The sequence below is a fragment of the Hypanus sabinus genome, chromosome 11 (genome assembly GCF_030144855.1).
Source record: "Hypanus sabinus isolate sHypSab1 chromosome 11, sHypSab1.hap1, whole genome shotgun sequence".
Taxonomy (NCBI): Eukaryota; Metazoa; Chordata; class Chondrichthyes; order Myliobatiformes; family Dasyatidae; genus Hypanus; species Hypanus sabinus.
Window position 1 is genome coordinate 107,576,577 of NC_082716.1, and position 20,092 is coordinate 107,596,668.

Here is a 20,092-nt window from a genome sequence, read left to right on the forward strand (position 1 = left end):
TTATATAACAATATACATTCCTGTATCCCCACAGCTGAGTGAGCAGTATGGCCCCGTGTTCACCTTCTGGTTCGGCAGCTTCCCTGCGGTGGTGGTGTGTGGTGCCGAAGTGATGAGAGAGGCCCTGATTGACCACGGGTATGACTTCAGTGGCCGATATCTCTTACCCGCCATGGATAAAATTACAGACGGCTATGGTAAGAGAAGTTTTAATTTAACCTGAGTTATTTTGTTGTTGCTTCCGCCCTATTGAAATCTGAATATATTTGATATTTATACATTTGGGGCTGTTAATACTGCTGAAAGAGACGGCACTTGCTGTTCGTTTTTAGTTATAATTTTAATTTATTATTTAGAAATAACAGCGCGGAACAGGGACTTCGGGCTCAAGGAGCCGCACCGCCCAGATACTAGGCTAATCACAGGACAGTTTACAATGACTAATTAATAGATTCATAGAAGTTTTCAGCACAAAACAGGCCCTTCGGCCCTCCTAGTCCGCGCCAACACATTTAATCTGCCTATTTCCACGGACTTGCACCCGGACCATAGCCCTCAGTACCCCTACCACACATATACCTGTCCAAACTTCTCAAACATTGAAATTGAGCTCGCATGCACCACTTGCGCTGACAGCTCATTCCACGCTCTTCTGACCTTCTGACTAAAGAGGTTTCCCCTCATGTTCACCTTAAACTTTTCAACCTTTCACCCTTAACCAATAACATCTAATTGTAGTCCCACCCGATCTCAGGGGGAAAAGACTGCTTGCATGTTTTCTATCGATATCCCTCATAATTTTGTATACCTCTATTAGATCTCCTCTCAATCTTCTACATTTCAAAGAATAATTCCTAACCTATTGAATCTTTCCATATAACTTGGGTCCTCCAGTTCTGGCAACGTCCCTGCAAATTTCCTCTGTACTTTTTCAATCATATTTATATCTTTCCTCTTGGTAGGTAACCAAAACTGTACATGGTACACCAAATTAGACTTCACTGACATCTTCAACTTCAACACAACATCCCATCTCCTGTACTCAGTACTTTGTTTTAAGAAGGCCAACGTGCCAAAAGCTTTCTTCACAACCCTCTCAACATTTGCCACCACTTTAAATGAATTCTCAGTTCCCTCTGTTCTACTAACCTACTATTCCATATGTCTTCGGACTGTGGGAGAAAACCAGAGCACCCGGTGGAAACCCAAGCCATTGAGAAGATAGCGCTGAGAATCCTGTACACTGATGTTACTTCCACGATGCTGCCTGATAAGAGTGTTCCAGGATTTAGAACGTGACAATGAACGTGAGTATCACGGTTGAGATACCTCTCTACCAAAGGAGGTGTAAGGGATGGGAGCCATGGGAACAGGTGGTGGATGATCATATGAGCAGCTGGTGCAGATTACAAGTCCTGGTTATGCAACCACTGACACCAGGCAGACAATCTCTGAAAAATATTGATCATGGCTGGGTTGACCAATCTTGTGATGACACTGCCCAGAAGAAGGCAATGACAACCAGTTCTGCAGAAAAAATTGCCAAGAACAATTATGGTGAAGGGACCATGATTGCCTATATCATACAACATGTCACATAATGAAGACGTTGATGAAGGAATACTGATATATATCCAAGGATCTGTACAATGAATGGAAGGACACTAGGGAGTGTGGTGGAATAGAAGGACCTCAGATTCAGATTCATCACGTGAACATTGAAACATACTGTGAAATGTGTAATTGGTGCTAACAGCCAATACACCCAAGGATGAGCTGGGGACAGCCTGCAAGTGTTGCCACACATTCCGACACTAACATGTCTGCAATGTTCCACAGGACAACAAAACTAGACATCGGCAAAATGTGCCTTAGGAGTACAAAGAGTCCTGATAACGAGTCTCGGCACAAAATGTCCACCATTTATTCCTTTCCATAGATGCTCCCTGACCAGTTGAGTTCCCTCAGCATTTTGTGTCTGTGTGTTGCTGTGGATCTGCAGGTCTGCAGATTTTCTCATGTCTAGGAGTAGAAGTACGCTGTTTGTTGAAAACTGCATCACAGATGGACATGGTGGTAAAAAAAGATTCCAAATTCAAACTGATTCAGGAGAAGATGTTGCCAATCTGTAGTGACTGAGGTCTGTAAGTGAGGAAATTGAGGATCCATTTGGTGGAGTTTCTTTACCAACATCTCATGGTATTTGCAGTAATTGCGTCTAGTATCTATGTAAAGTGCTGCTCCAAAGTCAAAGATCAAAGTAAATTTATTTTCAAATACATACATGTCACCATATAGAACCTTCAAATTAATTTTCTTGTTGGCATACTCAATAAAAATCTATAGAATAAGAACCATAACAGAACCAATGAAAGACTGCACCAACTTGGGCATTCAACCTGAGTGCAGAAGACAGCAAACTGTGCTAATACAAAAATAAAGAAATGATAGTAATCAATAAATAAGGAATATTGAGAACATGAAATGAAGAGTCCTTGACAATGTCTTTTTCCATCGGTTGTGGAAAAATTTCAGTGATGAGGTGACTGAAGTTGTCCCCCTTGGTTCAAGAGCCTGATGGTTGAGGGATAATAACTGATCGTGAACCTGGAGGTGTGAGCCCTGAGGCTCTCACACTGGCCTTCATCAGTCCTTGTGTACAAACCAAGTGAAAGATCTCCTAATAAATAGGGGTTCCACAAGTGTAGAGAGAGACACACAGAGACAGACAAACTCTTCAATCGTTTATTCTCATGCCACTAAATCAGTATGGTTTTGATAGGACTTTCACAAGCTTTGAGACACAGAGACAGATGAACTCTTTGGTCTTTTGTTCCTATGTGTTGGTGCCTGAGGCCAGGAAAGAATCCAGCCACTATCAGCAAATGGTAGCCTCACGCACTGACATTTGACAGTAACAAACTTACAGTGTTTAACTTGTACAGACACTCTACATTCTGTGAACTCACAAAGAGTTAAAGTGTCACTTGGAACTGTCAGATTTTCATCCAGTATTTTACAAAGTTTGAAACAACATGGATATTATATCACAGGTGTATAAGTTGTTAGTGTGGCCACACTTGGAGGACAGTGTACAGTTTTGGTCACCTTGTTAAAGGGAAGATGTGGTTTCAACGGGAAGGAGTGTAGAGAATCGTTATGGGATATAGCCAGATCTAGAGGGCGTGAGTAAGGGCAGAGAGTAACCAGGCCAGGTTTCATTCTTTGGAATACTGGAGAATGAGAGGAGACCATCTTAGCATTATCTGCAATATCCTTCTCAACCTGATTTTTGGCAATCCAAATTTCCCTCTTGACTATAGCTCTCATATTTTCAATGCACTACGATTAACTTCATTGGTTTCTTTTATTTATTCTTTATATAGCTGTCTTTTCTTCAATGTATATCTTTAATTATCCATGTATTTGATCTATTGTTTTTATTGCTTCTCCCGGCCTTGGGTAGGAACATTTCCTTCACTGTGTGTATTACCTCTTTAAATCAACCCCATTGTTTCTCAACTGACTCAATGTCAAGCCGTTCCTTCCAGTTTACTTTCTGAAGTCTTTGACGCATCTGCACCAACTTTGCCTTTCTGAAATTCGGTTTAATGGTTTTGGTTTTTACTGATATACTTTTACACAAAGCTTCAACACTAATAATATTATGATTGCTTGTTCCTAAAAGCTCAATAACTTCTGTGCTCAAAATTCTATCATGATTGTTACAGAATATCAAATCTAGACAGGCCTTCCTTCTTGTTAGTGCAGTTACATATTGGGTCAAAAACAATCATTATAACTCAATGAATTCACATTCCTCTAATTCTTGAGTCACTGGGTTCTCCCATTCAACACTTGGGAAATTAAAGTCACCCATAACTATAATATCACCTCAGAACTTGCTTTTCTAATATTCTGATAGTTGTTTATTAAAGTCACTATATGCACGAGAGGGTCCATAACATGCAGTCAATGTTATTCTCTTATCTTTATAACTTTCAATTTTCACCCAGATTGCTTCACTAAGTGTTGATTCATCTCCTATCGCAAGGAGCCTCATATTTAAATTCTATGTACGTGGCTACTCCGCCACCTTTACCATCTTGCGTATCTTTACTAAACAAAGTATATTCTTTAATACTATATTCATCACCATCCTTTGAGGTTAGCCAGGTTCCGTTATTGCTGTTATATCATATTTATACACACTAGCATGTAATTCCAGCTTTTATTCTTAATAGTTCTTGTGTTTATACAGGCCATACCCAGTCTATTACTGAGGTTTTTCTTCCTATTCTGACTGATTTTTATATCTGAAGCCTATATTTGGTTTATGTCCTAATATGTTATTCTCCACAATGATGTTTAAATGGTTGAGCCCAGCCTCTTCCTAATACCCTGCTCCTCATTCCCTAGTGTAAACAGATCTCAGCTAACTGAAGCATACGCCTGCCCAGTACATTAGTGCCCCTCCAGTTCAAACGCAACCAGTCCCAGCGGTACAGGTTCCATCAGCCCCAAAAGATGCCCAAATGTCCCATAAACCTATGCCCCTCTAGCCTACACCATGATTTGAGCCGCACATTAAACCTTATCTGCTCCATTTTATCTGGACTTGTACCTTTAAATATATAATTGTCTGTGGCAACAAATTCCACAGATTCACCTCTATCTGGCTAAAGAAATTGCTCATCATCTCTGTTCTAAGGAACGTCCTTCTATTCTGAGGCTGTGACCTCTGGTCCTAGACTCCCCCAATAAAGGCAACATCATTACCATGGGCGGCATGGTAGTGTAGTTGTTAGCACAATGCTTTACAGCACCAGTGATCCGGCTTCAATTCACGTCACTAACTGTAAGGAGTTTGTACCTTCTCCCCATGACTGCGTAGGTTTTCTCCAGGTGCTCCTGTTTCCTCACACAGTCCAAAGATGGTGTTGAGTTCATAGGTTAATTAGTCATTGTAAATTGCCCTGTGATTAGGCGAGGGTTAAATCCAGGGACTGCTGTGTGATGTGATCGAAGAGCTGGAAGGACCTATTCTGCACAGTATTTCAATAAATAAAGAGATAAATCTTCTCCACGTCCACTCTAGGCCTTTCCATATTTGATATGTTTCAATAAGATCCTCATTCTTCTAAACTCCAACAAGTACAGGCCCAGAGTTCTGAAATGCACCTCAAACATTAACCCTACAATTCCCAAGTTCATCCAGCAAATACAGTGCTAGAGTTAACAAATGCTCCTCGTACATTAACCCTTTAATATCTGAGATAATTCTTGTGAACCTCTCCAATTCTTTTAAGGTTCCTTGTTGTTCATCTTGTGACATCTAATCGGGGAAACCTTGGACTGTGTTTGGTGACCAGGAACACCAGCTGATTTAACTGTGGAATTCTTTAGTAGCAATTCTTACCTAGAAGAATGAGCACTGAGATGAGGAGCTTAGAACATTTTGGTAGTTGTAAGGAAGGGTAAAGAATAAATTGGGAAAATGGTTAAGAATATTTGCCCTCAGACAATAGATAACCCCTTCCAAAGGGACATTAACCTGAGGTCTCTCTTGCAGGAGTTGCTTTTAGCAGTGACGAGAGATGGAAGCAGCTTCGGAGATTCACTCTCAGCACCTTGAGGAATTTTGGAATGGGGAAAAAGAGCGCTGAGGAGAGGATTCAGGAGGAAGCCCAGTTCCTGGTCACAAGCTTCAGGAATAAGAAAGGTTTGTCACTACTGCATTCGAGGACCTGCTTTCTCCCCATATCCTTTCATGCCCTGACTAATCATGAATCTAATCTATCCACCTTTGCCTTAAATATACCTAATTACTTGGCCTCCACAGCTGCCAGTGGCAATAAATTCCACAGACTCACCATTCTCTGGCTAAAGAAATTCCTCCTAATCTCTGTTCTAAAAGGACATCCCTCTATTCTGAGATTGTACCCTCTGGTCCCAGTCTCCCCCACCAAAGGAAACATCCTCTCCCCATCCACTCTATCAAAGCTTTTTAACATTCGATTGATTTCGATGAGGTCACCCCTCATTCTTCTGAACTCTAGTGAATACTGTCCCAGAGGCAGCAAATGTTCCTGATATGACAAGCCTTTCAACCCAGAATCATTTTCGTGAACCTCCTCTGGACCCTCTCCAATGTCAGCATATACTTTTTTAGATAAGGGGCCCAAAACTGCTCATTATACTCCCAGTGAGAACTCACTGGTTCTGTATTAAGTAACTAACTGATACCTTTTGAACGGAGATGTATTTAATATCTATAACACCACACACAAAATGCTGGAGGAACTCGGCAGGTGAGGCAGCATCTACAGAGAAGAATAACCAGTCGGCGTTTCTGGCTGAGACCTCACATCTGGACTGGAAAGGAAGGGGGAGATGCAAGAATAAGAATGTGTCGAAGGTTATTCTCCCTTTAACTTGCCTCTCACCTCTCCCTGGTGTCCCCCTCCTTCTCTTTCTCCTGTGGTCCACTCCTCCCCTTACAGATTATTTCCTCGCCAGTGCTTGGTTCTTATTTCAACATCCCTGCCACCCCCCAGCTGGCTTCGCCTATCACCTTCTAGCTTGTCCTCCTTCCCCTCCCCACAGCTCCTTATTCTGGCTTTTCCCTCTTCCTTTCCAGTCCTGATGAAGGGCTTTTGACCCAAAATCTTGACTGATTATTGATTTGCATAGCTGCTGCCTCACCTGCTGAGCTCCTCTAGCATTTTGTGTGTGTTGCTCTGGATTTTCAGGATCTGCAGAATCTCTTGTGTTTAATGTCCAAAAAGCATTTAGACCTGCCCCAAAATTTCATGTTAATGCCCTATGATTTTCTAAATGGCCTCTTTAATTCGACCAGGTGAACCTTTCAACCCAAACTTTCTCCTGCGAGGTGCAACATCAAACATCATCTGTTCCATCACCTTTGGAAAACGATTTGATTATGAAGATAAACAATTTTTCTGGCTGACAGAGCTGATTGCAGAGATTATCGGCAGTTTGAGTAGCCCTTCGATACAGGTATGTCTCTTTACAGTGGATTGTGAGTTACTGAAGTTAAGAGTGAACATATTTTCATTGTAGATTCAGGTGGTCAATGTGTCAGTGAAACTGAGAGATTCAGGATTGACATTAATTATCATCAAGATAGAGGGAGTGCATTTAATATTAATGTAGGGTTCTCAGAATACTAACTGTAATGTTAACTGCTAATAATAAAATGGCTTCTCTGTAGTGTTATACTGAAATGGTTTCTCTGTAATGTTAATGAGGTAATGTTTTTCTGTAGCTGTGATATTTGGGTTATAACTACTGATAATGGGGAACTAACCAATAGAAGTCATGTTATTCTATCTGTATATGTGGGAACCGGGGTTGGTGTGTGGGAGATCGGCAAGGAGAGGTGAAGAGGAAGGATGTGCGAGAAGCGCTCCAGTAGACCACCGTGGTTGGTCCCAGTCCAAGGGTCGGAGAGTTCAGAGGAAATCAAATGGTGCATTGAGGTTATTGCGTGAGCTCCAATGTTGTGCACAAACTGTATTATCCCTATTCTTGGTGCCTTTTTATTTTATATTTTTTGTTTTTCTATTAACCCATAGTCATGTAAAATTTATAAAGTGTAATCGTTTAAACGTACATTGTGTACTGCCTGATATTTTACGTTGTGGGTTTTACGGGGGGGGGGGGGGTTATTACACAGCATCTACACAAACATGAGACACAATTTGGTGGGCAGATGACGGTTACCCCTAGACGAACGTGGGTTGACAGAGCTGAGTGTTACAATTAACAAATGCCAATTTAAACAACACACACGCTATATGTGGCTTTGTTGTGTGTGACTGGCAGTACTGTGTATTGCACCTTGGTCCCAGAGTAATGGGGTTTCATTTGGCAATATTCATGTATGGCTGAATGATATCTGAACTTGAAAAATGCTAACAGCACCATATGTTTAATAATCGACAATAATTACACCAACTCTGCCTTGGATGGGGAGACTCTGTCTACTGCCTATGGAGTGACACACATTTGTGTGGCTGCGATTAATTCTTCCTTTTCCCCAGTTTAAACTTTGAATTTTTAACTTTTATTTGTCAGATCTTAGAGGGGAATAGTTGTTATTATGTCACAATCTTTAAGAAGTGGAAAGCAGCTTCCTGAATCCAGCAATGGAAAGGGGATATCCCTCTCTGGGCTGAGCGGTTAGAACATTCATTGATGGTTCTCGACAGGAAAATAGACAACAACACAGTAAAACTTGATGCTACCTCTTCTGAGTTGAAGTCATTGCATGAGAGTTTTCAAATTGTGCAGGAAAATATTATTTCCCTGAATTCTGAACTTAAAGAGATGAGGCGTCAGATAGCGGTTATTTCAGCCGCTTGGAAAAGTCTCAACATAAGATTATCGATTTGGAAGCAAGATCTCTTTGGAATAGTATTCGAATTGTTGGTCTGAAGGAAGGATCTGAGAGTGGGGATTCATTGGACTATTTTGCTAACTTGTTTCAATCTCTGTTTCTGGATATTTTACCTCAACCTCCTGATGTCGAAAGAGTGCATAGAATTTTCACTTCGAAATCTTGGGATCCAAATAAGCCAAGGTCAGTTTTGGTCTGCTTTCTTCATTTCAAAGTTAAAGACCAAACCATAAAATATGTAAGGTAACACAAGTTTTTAAATTCAAGGGCTCTGAGATTCATTTTTATGAAGATTATCCACAGGAAGTTATGGACACGTGGCCTAAATTCGTTCCAACCATGAAGATAGCCTATGATAAGGGATTATTCCCATCACTTCACTATCCAGCCTGTTTAAAATTATTTCCCAAAGATTCGACTCCACGTGTTTTTCTGACCCCCAAAGAGGCATTGGACTATGTTAACTCTATTTTGGTTGCAGCCGAGGTTTAGGTTTTAGGTCTGCTGAATAATTGTTAGTTTGGAAAGAAAATAAGCTTTGAAGATTTCTGATTTGCATAAGATGTCCTTTGATCGATGGACCATTTAATGAAGATGTGAACTTTATGATGTGGCTGATGAATGACTTTTCCAAAATCTGTTTGGTCTACTGAGCGAATTAACACAGCGGGCAGATTGTTAACCAGTTTGATTATTTGTTTCTATCCTCCTTTTTTTTTTCAATAATTAAGTAATAGTTCATAAGGACTTTTCTTATATATACATAGTTGGGAGGGCTTAGTAGATAGATACATAGTTTTTTTTAAAAAAGTTTTTCATTGGGGGTGTTAGTTAAATAGAAAATGGCACTGATTTTTCTTCATTAGAGATTACGTAGACATTCTTCTCTTTGTTTAATTTTATTATTTTGGCATTTTTGGAGACTGTTTCTGCATTCCCCAGCTTATTATTAAGGATTAAGTATAAACATTTTTTCCCTCTGCAGGGCTTTCCTTTTTTAGGGCCATGTTTTTTTTGTAACGGGGGAGGAAATAAGGAAAGCTTTTAAAATTAACATTATAAAATGGGCAGCTCATGGAGTCTTTCTCTTCTTTTACCTCTGTGGGGACGCATTTCAGCTTTTTTTTGCTTTTCGGGGTGGTAGGAGGACTGGGGTTAGTTTTGAGTTATAAGATTAATTGTAGGATTAATTTTAGTTTTCTTTTTTATATTTTTCCCAATATGGAGCATATATATTTTGTATATGGTTATATTTATCACCGCCAGCTTTGATTAGCCCATGCTGGTATGCGTGTATTTATGTGTTAAATAAAATAAATGTTTAAAATGGTAACTAAACAGATAAACATTGTAAATTGGAACGTATGTGGTTGGAACCATCCTATTTAGTGCAAGAAGACTTTTAAAATCATTAATCGATTCCAACCCGATATAATTTTTGCTCAAGAAACATATCAAAATGGGCGATCAAAATAGATTTTTTAAAATGTGGAAGGGCCTTCAATTTCACGCTACTTATCAAAATAAAACAAAGGGAGTATCTATTGTTAATATATTTAATGTTTTATTCATCAAAGAAGACATTGTGTCAGATATTAATGGTAGATTTTTAATTGTTAAAGGAACAATTTGTAATAGAAAAATTGTCCTGGTTAATCTACATGGACCTAATGTAGATGATCCTTCTTTATTTTAAAAATGTATTTGCTTAATTGCCAGATTTAACTGAATATATGTTGTTAATGGGTGGTGATTTCAACTGTTGTTTAAATCTTTTGATTGACAAGAGTTCAATCAATCAGCAGCTTCTGAGTTGTTCTGCATCACTCATTAACTCTTTTTTAAATTGATTTTGGCCTGGTTGAAATTTGGAGACATTTACATCATAATGATAGAGAATATTCTTTTTTTTTCACATGTTCACAAAAATATTCAAGAATCAATTGTTTTATAGCTGATCCCCGATTTTGTCCAAAGTCCAGAAATGTGAATATGATGCTATCGTTCTCTCAGATCATGCATCTTTAAGCTTAGCTTTTGAATTGAATGATGTTGTTATTGCAAATTTGCCGGCGTTCTCCAGAAAATTTATTACAAAGTTCAAACTTTGTCAAATTTATTGAGACTCAGATAAAATAAATTTTTCTTTTTAATAATACAAGAGATGTGTCAAAAATGATTATATGGGATACATATAAAGCATTTTGCAGAGTCAGATAATATACTATTTAGCTAAGCTTAAGAAACAGACAAAAACAGAGTTAGATAAGATTTCAAAACAGATTAACGACTTGGATAATATTTACAAGACCTCTCCTAACTTTGATTTATTCAAACAAAGACTTGAACTCCAATCACAATATGATTTATTATTAACATCCTATTGAAAGAAATTTGCTTAAATTGAAAAGTCAATTTTATGTGTTTGGGAATAAAAATAATAAGCTATTAGCATCTCAATTAAAAGCAGCTAGAGCTAAAAGACAAATTTTAAAAATTCATAAGCGAGACAGTAGTTTAGCATGTAATTGTGAAGATAGACAATAGGTGCAGATGTAGACCATTCGGCCCTTTGAGCCTGCACCACCATTCTGAGATCATGGCTGATCATCTACGATCAATATCCGGTTCCTGCCTTGTCCCCATATCTCTTGATTCCCCTATCCATAAGATACCTATCTAGCTCCTTCTTGAAAGCATCCTGAGATTTGGCCTCCACTACGTTCTGAGGCAGTGCATTCCAGACCCCCACAACTCTCCGGGAGAAGTTTTTCCTTAACTCTGTCCTAAATGACCTACCCCTTATTCTCAAACCATGCCCTCTGGTACTGGACTCTCCCAGCATCTGGAACATATTTCCTGCCTCTATCTTGTTCAATCCCTTAATAATCTTATATGTTTCAATCAAATCCCCTCTCAATCTCCTTAATTCCAGCGTGTACAAGCCCAGTCTCTCTAACCTCTCTGCATAAGACAGTCCAGACATCCCAGGAATTAACCTCGTGAATCTACGCTGCACTTCCTCTACAGCCAGGATGTCCTTCCTTAACCCTGGAGACCAAAACTGTACACAATACTCCAGGTGTGGTCTCAACAGGGCTCTGTACAAATGCAAGAGGATTTTCTTGCTCTTGTACTCAATTCCCTTTGTAATAAAGGCCAACATTCCATTAGCCTTCTTCACTGCCTGCTGCACTTGCTCATTCACCTTCAGTGACTGATGAACAAGGACTCCTAGATCTCTTTGTATTTCTCCTTTACCTAACTCTACACCATTCAGATAATCTGCCTTCCTGTTCTTACTCCCAAAGTGGATAACCTCACACTTATTCACATTAAATGTCATCTGCCAAGTATCTGCCCACTCACCCAGCCTATCCAAGTCACCCTGAATTCTCCTAACATCCTCATCATATGTCACACTGCCACCCAGCTTAGTATCATCAGCAAATTTGCTGATGTTATTCTCAATGCCTTCATCTAAATGGTTGATGTAAATTGTAAACAGCTGTGATCCCAATACCGAGCCCTGTGGCACCCCATTAGTCACCACCTGCCATTCCGAGAAACACCCATTCACCGCTACCCTTTGCTTTCTATCTGCCAACCAGTTTTCTATCCATGTCAATGTCTTCCCCCGATGCCCTGAGCATTGATTTTAATAAAAATTTTCAAGACTTTTACATAGAACTTTATAAATCTCAGTTTCCAGTTGATACTTCTAAAATGAATGCCTTTTTACAGAAGATCGATTTTCCTCAAATTTCTGTTGAAGATCAACAAACTCTTGATGCTCCTATTACTGAAAATGAAATTCAGAAAACTATTTTTTTATTGCAATCTGGTAAAGCTCCTGGTCTGGATGGTTATTCTGTAGGATTCTATAAAAAATTTGAAAAATTGCTTTCTTCATATATGTTGGAAATGCTTAAAGATTCTTTTTTGATAGGAGAGTTACCTCCCACATTTTATGAAGCTTCTATTTCTTTAATTCTTAAGAAAGATAAAGACCCTACTGACTGTGCCTCATATAGACCTATATCATTGTTAAATGTGGTTGCTAAAATTCTTTCAAAAATAATGACTAATCATCTGGAGAATTTTCTAGCTGAAATTATCTCTCAAGACCAAACAGGTTTTGTAAAGGACCGTTATTCCTTCTCTAACGTTCAGAGACTGTTAAATGTAATATATTCATCCTTTTCTAAGACTCCTCAATGTGTTGTCTCTCTCGATGCTAAAAAGGCATTTGACAGAGTTGAATGGAAATACTTATTTAACGTTTTAGAGAAATTCGGCTTAGGGTATTAAGTTTAATAAGTGGATCAGAATGATAAATAAAAGCCCTATTGCTACTGTTATTACTAATAATTGTAGATCTCCTTTTTTTCGGCTTTCGCTGGGTACCAGACAAGGATATCCATTAAGTCCCTTGTTATTTAATTTGCTGTTGGAACCCTTGGTTATTGCACTTTGGGAAGCTAAAGATATTCATGGAATTTTCATAAATGGGACTATTCATCAGATCTCCCTTTATGCTGACGATCTCTTAGTTAATACTTCGAATCCTGAAGAATCCATTCCTAGTTTATTGAAACTATTAAACAAATTTGGAAAATTTTTGGGATATAAACTAAACCTTCATAAAAGTGAATTATTTCCCCTAAATGATTCTGCTTCTATATATGATGATACTCCTTTTAGAGTTACGGACTCTTTTAAATATTTAGGTATCATTATTATTACTAAAAATCATAAAGACCTTTATAAAGCTAATTTGGTTCCTTTAGTGGATTTTATGAAGCAGTTATTTTGTAGATGGAATCCATTTACACGTTTGTTAGCCAGCCAAATTCATGCAGTTAAAATGATGATTTTACCAAAATTTTTATATGTATTTCAAAATATCCCTATTTTTTTAACTAAGAAATTTTTTGATAAGGTTGACTCTATTTTTTATTATACTCATCTTTTGTTTGGAATAATAAAGGACCAAGAATCGGTAAATATCATTTACAAAAATTAAAAAAAGGATGGAGGTCTTGCTTTGCCTAATTTAAGAATATATTATTGGGCTGTTAATATACGTTATTTGTGTTTTTGGTTATACCTTGGGCTGATTTGGAATTGAATGCTGTGAAACAGTTTCCCTTATCCTCATTATTAGGAGCTTCTCTACCTGTACAACTGGCCAAAATCACTAATTTAAATTTATACCCTGTGATTAAGCAGTCATTACAAATTTGGTTTGAGTCTCGTAATTTTTTCAATCTTAAAAAGTTTAAACTTTTTAGTTTATTGAAATTATTTATTTAAACCTTCATTAAGTGATTCTACCTTTCTTCTTTGGCAGAATAAAGGAGTTTAATCCTTAAAAACACAAAATGCTGGCAGAACTCAGCAGGCCAGACAGCATCTATGGGAGGAGGTAGTGACGGTGTTTCGGGCCGAAACCCTTCATCAGGAAGGCCTGATGTCATGTTTCATGTTGAATTTAATCCTTCATGGATCTGTTCCAAGATGGCCAATTGATGTCTTTTGAGAAATTAGTAACTAAATACTCTCTCTCATATTCACATTTCCTGCTACATCTTCAGGTCAGACACTTCTTACAAGAATATTTAAGTCATTTTCCATATATACAGGATTCTGACCTGTTTTCATTTTAAAAATGAACCCTTTAGTGAAAGATTTTATTGGGAAAATTTATAATTTATTGTTACAACAGCACAATTACCCTTCACTTAAGATTAAGTAAGATTGGGAGAGAGAACTTAACATGACCTTGATAGCAGAGGATTGGTTGCGGATTTTGAAGTTGGTTAACTCTGCTTTGATCTGTGCTAGTCACTCTTTAATTCAATTTAAAACTGTACATCATTACTATTTGACAAAGGAGAGACTGTCTAAAATGTTTCCTAATATTGATAGTCAGTGTGATAGATGTAAAACTGAGACACATTGACACATATGTTTTGGTTGTGTTCTGTACTGAAACATTTTTGGAAATCTATTTTCTCTACAATTCTAAAGTTTTAAAAATTAATTTACAACCTAATAAATTGACAGTTCTGTTTGGTATAATCCCTCAATATATTCATGGCATTTCTCTATCAGACCAACATGTAATTGCATTTGTTACATTATTGGCCAGAAGGGCTATTTTGTTGAAATGGAAAGATGCTTCTGCTCCTACTTTGATACAATGGTTTTCTCAGGTGATGCTATGTCTTAGTTTGGAGAAAATCAGAAGTTGAACTTTTGATCCTCGATTTGATTTTGAGAAAAGGTGGGGTTCATTTGCCCACTAGTATCATCTGATTTAAGTTAATTAATATGGTTTCCTTCCAATTTTTGCTTAAATGGATTTGAGTTGGCGGATTGATGTCTTTCTTCTATGGAAGCTTGTATTTTGTATCGCTCCAGGGTTGTGCTCCCAATGAGGTTTTTTTTTTGTTTTTTTTTAGTTTGTAGGGGTTTTTTTCTTAGTAAGGGTTCTTTTTTTCCTTTCTTTTCTTTTCTTTCATTCAAAAATTTTCTTAATATTTTATTTTTTCTTGTTATTGATATATTGCTTAGCTTTGTTAATCAGTTATTTGCTAATTTAATTCTTCATTGTACATAATGACATATTGACTTGATTATCTTAATGGTTTTATGGTTAATCTTCAATAATAATTAATAAAAAAGATCTTGAAAATGGAAACTCTGCCTTGGATGATCCCAAAAGGAGGAGGGTGGGTATGGCGCTAGTAACCCCATCCCATAAAAATCCCAGAGGTACAGAAACTCCAAAGACCTCATCACTGAGAGAGGAAGAAGATGGGCTATACCTGGGGATAACTTGAAAGACTGGCCCAGGACAGAGAACTTTGGCGGGAGATAATAATGTCACAATGTGTTTTGATGTAAATGTGACAAAGTGGATTTCTTGCCTCTAACCTGCTTCCATTACCCCTTCTTTTTCTTCAAAATGTTTCTTCTACTGTTGGAGCCTGTGATCTACACTACGGTGGTGTGTTTTTGGGCCAATTGAGCGATCAGGCACTTCGCATTCTCGAGGCCAAAAATCTTGGAGATAGGACGCGAGCCCATTAATGACTCTATTTCTCACTGATCTCGCCATTTGAGGAGTCAAGGAAAATTGAAATCATCGAGGCAAGAGCAGAAGATGGGCAGGTGTTCAGTGCCATCTAGCAGCCTCTCACTCGCAGCTGCCAGAGGAAGGTGTCTGTCTGTCTCTCTCTCTCTCTCCCCCCCTCCCTCCCTCTCCCCCTACATTTCACTTGCTGCTCCCAAAGGAAGGACCCTTCTTTTGAAAAGACTTTCTCTCACCTTCTTAGTTGATGCTGCCGGAGGATTGTGCTGGAGTCTTGGGTCTTGGATAAGGTTTAATCAATGCAGTTTGTGGATTGGATTGAATGAATTGAAATGAACTGACTTTATTTCTTACATCCTTCAAGTACATGAGGAGTAAAAATCTTTACGTTACGTCTCCATCTAAATGTGCAATCATAGCAATTTATAATAATTTATAATTAATAGAAGTCGATGCAATATGCAGTACACTCAAGTCAGCAGGAGTTCATCAGTCTGATGGCCCAGTGGAAGAAGCTGTCCTGGAGCCTGTTAGTCCTGGCTTTTACATTGCAGTACCGCTTCCCGGATGGTAGCAGCTGGAATAGACTGTGTTTGGGATGGCTGGGAGTCCAATGATCCTATGGGCCCTTTTAACACACCTGCCCTTGTAAATGTCCTGACTCATGGGAAGTTCACAACTACAGATGTGTTGGGCTGTCCACATCATTCTCTGCAGAGTCCCGTAATTGTCAGAAGTACAGTTCCCATACCAGGTAATGATTTAGTCATTCAAGATGCTCTCAATTGTCCCCTTGTAGAAAGTTCTCAGGATTTGGGGGCCCATTCTAAACTTCCTAAAGCATCTGATGTGAAAGAGGCGCTGTTGTGCCTTTTTCACCACACAGCTGGTGTGTACAGACCAGGTGAGGTCCTCAGTGATGTGGATGCCGAGGAACTTGAAGCTGTTTACCCTCTCAACCCCAGATCCGTTGATGTCAATAGGGGTTAGCCCGTCTCCATTCCTCCTGTAATCCACAACCAGCTCCTTTATTTATGTGATATTGAGGGAGAGGCTGTTTTCTTGACACCACTGTGTCAGAGAGATGATTTCTTCCCTGCAGGTCACTTTGTTATTGTTTGAGATAGAGCCAATCAATGTAGTGTCGTCGGCAAATTTAATTAGCAGATTGGAGCTGTGGGTGGTGATACAGTCATGGGTATACAGGGAGTATATTGGACTCTGTATTTCACATTATGATGTGTTTCTGGTCGCTCCGTGTTTTTTTGTTACTATTTTCAGTGACTTTGATCAGGGAGGCTTGCAGGTAATGAATGACGTAGTGCTAGATTGAACTGAGCTGAACTGAATATGCCTGCACTCTGTAGATTTTGTGTTTTATATTCTGTGCTTTATATTTTGTTGGTATTTGAAACTTTTTGCATGTGGGGGTGAGTTTTGATGTTTTTCTTTGAAAACTTTTCATGGTCTGCTTTCTTTGTGGCTGTCTGTGGAAAAAAGAACCTTAGGGTAGAATACTGCACACATACTTCAATAATAAATATCCTCTGAACTTTGAACTTTTTCAAATGAGCATTAGGTATCCAGTATAGCACCATGTCAGTGAAAATGGTGTGTTTGTTTTGCAGTTGTACAATGCCTTCCCGAGGATCATGGATCTCCTGCCTGGACCTCACCAAAAGATCTTCCAAAATATCACAAACTTGAGAAATTTTCTGGCCAAAACTATTCAAAGTCACAAAGAAACTGTCCAGAAAGACTCCCCCAGGGATTACATCGACTGCTTCCTCACGAAGATGGATGAGGTAATGGCAGCAAGTTTCTTCTCACATTCACTCATTTCCCACTGTCCTATCAAATATACTGAAGATAATAACTTTTTTATTTTATTTTAGTGACATGGCGCAGAACAGGCCCTTCCAGCCCAAAGAGCTGCACCAACCAGCAGCCCATCTATTTATTCAGTTTAGTTACTTACTGCCCATTACACCGCTGGTGCTTAGGGCAGCAATGAAGGTCCTCCATCTCTGCCTGTCCTTGGCCATCTTCTATATTGTGCCCCAGATGTGGTTAAGGGTCCTCATTTCTGCATCTACAGTACGGCAACAAATTGTTTTCCCTCCACCCTTCAGGGGTGCAATGAAGTGCTGTCTTGATGATGGCATTGGCATATCTTCTCTTCATGTGCCCAGCCCATTTCGAACATTTTCTCTTGGTGATGGTGACCATGTCCTCTTGGTGACACTGAAGGAGTAGGGTGTGGTTGGAGATCTTTCTTGGCCAGAAAATACGAAGGATCTTCCAGAAGGTCATGGTGTGGAATGACGAGGTCACCCTCTCTCAAACACCATCATTCTGACCCGCACAACACAGCTCTGGTACAACTTCACCTTGGTGTGGACACTGTACTTTGTTGATCCCCATATGTTGCTCAACCGTAACCTAATCAGAGAATGATTTTTATTGACTAATTGACCTTTGGGCTGTTGGGGGAAACCAGAACACCTGGAGGAAACCCATATGGTCATGGGGAGAACGTACAAACTCCTTGCAGGCAGCACTGGAATTGAACTCTGAACTCTGGAATGTCCTATGCTGTAATAATATCACTACGCTACCATGGCATCCAATTTTTCTTAATTGGTTAATTAGATCAGAGTTGAAAATCACAGGAATAGACCCTTCAGCCCACTACATCTATGTTGACCATCGTGCCTGTCTATACCAATCCCATTTACCTGCATTAATTCCATATCCCTTTTTGTTTGGGTCTGTTAATTTTGCAGAGAGGTCATCTTTATTAATTTATTTATTGGTTGATTGAAAAGAGTAGGCACCACCCAACAATCCAACAAATTTAATCCTAGCCCAATCAGGGGACAATTTACAATGACCAATGAACCCCCTAATCTTTAGGATGAATGAAGAAACCTTAGCAACCAGTGTTTCCAACATGGTCACAGGGAAAACGTACAAACTCCTTCCAGGCAGCGGCTGGAATTGAACCTGAGTCACCTGTCTCTAAAGCATTACACTACTGTGCCGCCCAAACAAAGGTTATCTTTTTCGATGAAAACTATATAATTGTTAGAAATCTAAACTAAGGAATGAAAATGCTTTGAGTTCTCAGTGCCTTTAGAAAAAGAATCTGGCATTTTGTCTCAACAGTCCTTTGACATGGATAAATTAATAAATTTAAAAAATATAAGTGCCAGGAAGACATGAATTGAATTAAAGTTGAAAATCGTCTGAAGACTGTTAAAATGTACTCCTTCCCCTCCCTTCCCCCCTCTGCCTTTTCAGCCTTGATGAAGGATCTCAGGTTGAAACAATGTCAGCTGCTCACTAACCCCCATAGATGCTGCCTGACTTGATGAGGTGTGTGTGTGTGTGGTTCACAATTTCCAGCATCTGCATAATCCCTTCTGTTTAAAACATGGATTTTTGATTGTTTCGGGTCAGGACAAAGATGACCTTAACTCCGAATTTTTTCATAAAAACCTGCTGGTGACGACGCAGAACTTATTTATGGCTGGAACCGAAACAAGCAGTACAACACTGCGCTGGGCTCTTCAAATCCTGGCAAAGTATCCGGAAATTCAAGGTACGCTTTAATTCAATTCAAATCAATTCAAGTTAATTAACACCCACCATACAGGAATACTCATGAATACAGCCAAATGAAACAGCATTACTCCAGGGTCAAAGTACAAACCACAGTACCAATGGTCACACACAGCACAAAGCACTCACAAGATAGCAAGCACAAATGGTATCATAATCACACAATAAAAGAATCAAAAACTCACTCCATCAATTCCAGTTGATTTCAATAGAGCCCGTCTCCTGTGAGCAAACACGGGGGGGGGGGGGGGGAGCCAGCTCCAGCTCCAGCCTGGACACCAACCCTGGAGGAGTGCACTGGCCCTGAGGCTGCCCCCACCACCACCACCCCCACTGTCCCCAGGTGAAACTGCAGCTTGAGGCCCTGTCCTCGCATATAAAAGACAACAAGTTCATATAGAATATCAGTAAAAATACAACTAAACAAACTGTATAGCCCAGACCTTCAGTCCATTGAAATCTTCAGCTGATCATAAAAGAGCTTGCATTCAATTCAAAATCAGATACAGGTTTAGTATCACCAGCATGTGTTGTGAAATCTGTTAACTTTGCAGTAGCAGTACAATGCAATACATAATAATAGAAAAAACTGTGAATTACATTAAGTATACATATTAAATAGATAAATTAAATAAGTAGTGCAAAAAAGTAGTGAGGTCATGTTCATGGGTTCAGTGTCCATTCAGAAATCAGTTGGCAGAGGGGAAGAAGCTGTTCCTAAAACATTGAGTGTGTGCCTTTAAGCTCCTGGGTAATAGGGGTCCTTAATGATGGATGCTGCCTTTCTGAAGCACTGATGTTTGAAGATATCTTAGATTCTACGGAGGCTTGTGCCTATGATAAAGCTGACTGAGTTTGCTGTGCCCACACCCCGTACCAGATGGCAATACAGCCAATTAGAATGGTCTCCATGGTACACCTGTAGAAATTGCGAGGTGTGTATCAAT

The 20,092-nt window shown here is 39.1% G+C and overlaps 1 protein-coding gene across 3 annotated transcripts in view; it reads left to right on the forward strand.

Annotated features, from left to right (window-relative positions):
- LOC132402259 (cytochrome P450 2C19-like) overlaps positions 1-20,092 on the forward strand; it is a 61,150-nt gene that overhangs the window by 13,702 nt on the left and 27,356 nt on the right. For 2 of the 3 annotated variants that reach the window (XM_059985056.1, XM_059985055.1), the window contains exons 3-7: positions 35-197; positions 5,573-5,722; positions 6,860-7,020; positions 17,150-17,326; positions 18,984-19,125. In XM_059985056.1, coding sequence (XP_059841039.1) covers positions 35-197; positions 5,573-5,722; positions 6,860-7,020; positions 17,150-17,326; positions 18,984-19,125 — 793 coding nt within the window. The remainder of the gene's footprint in view (positions 1-34; positions 198-5,572; positions 5,723-6,859; positions 7,021-17,149; positions 17,327-18,983; positions 19,126-20,092) is intronic. The other variant, XM_059985058.1, reaches the window with a different exon arrangement.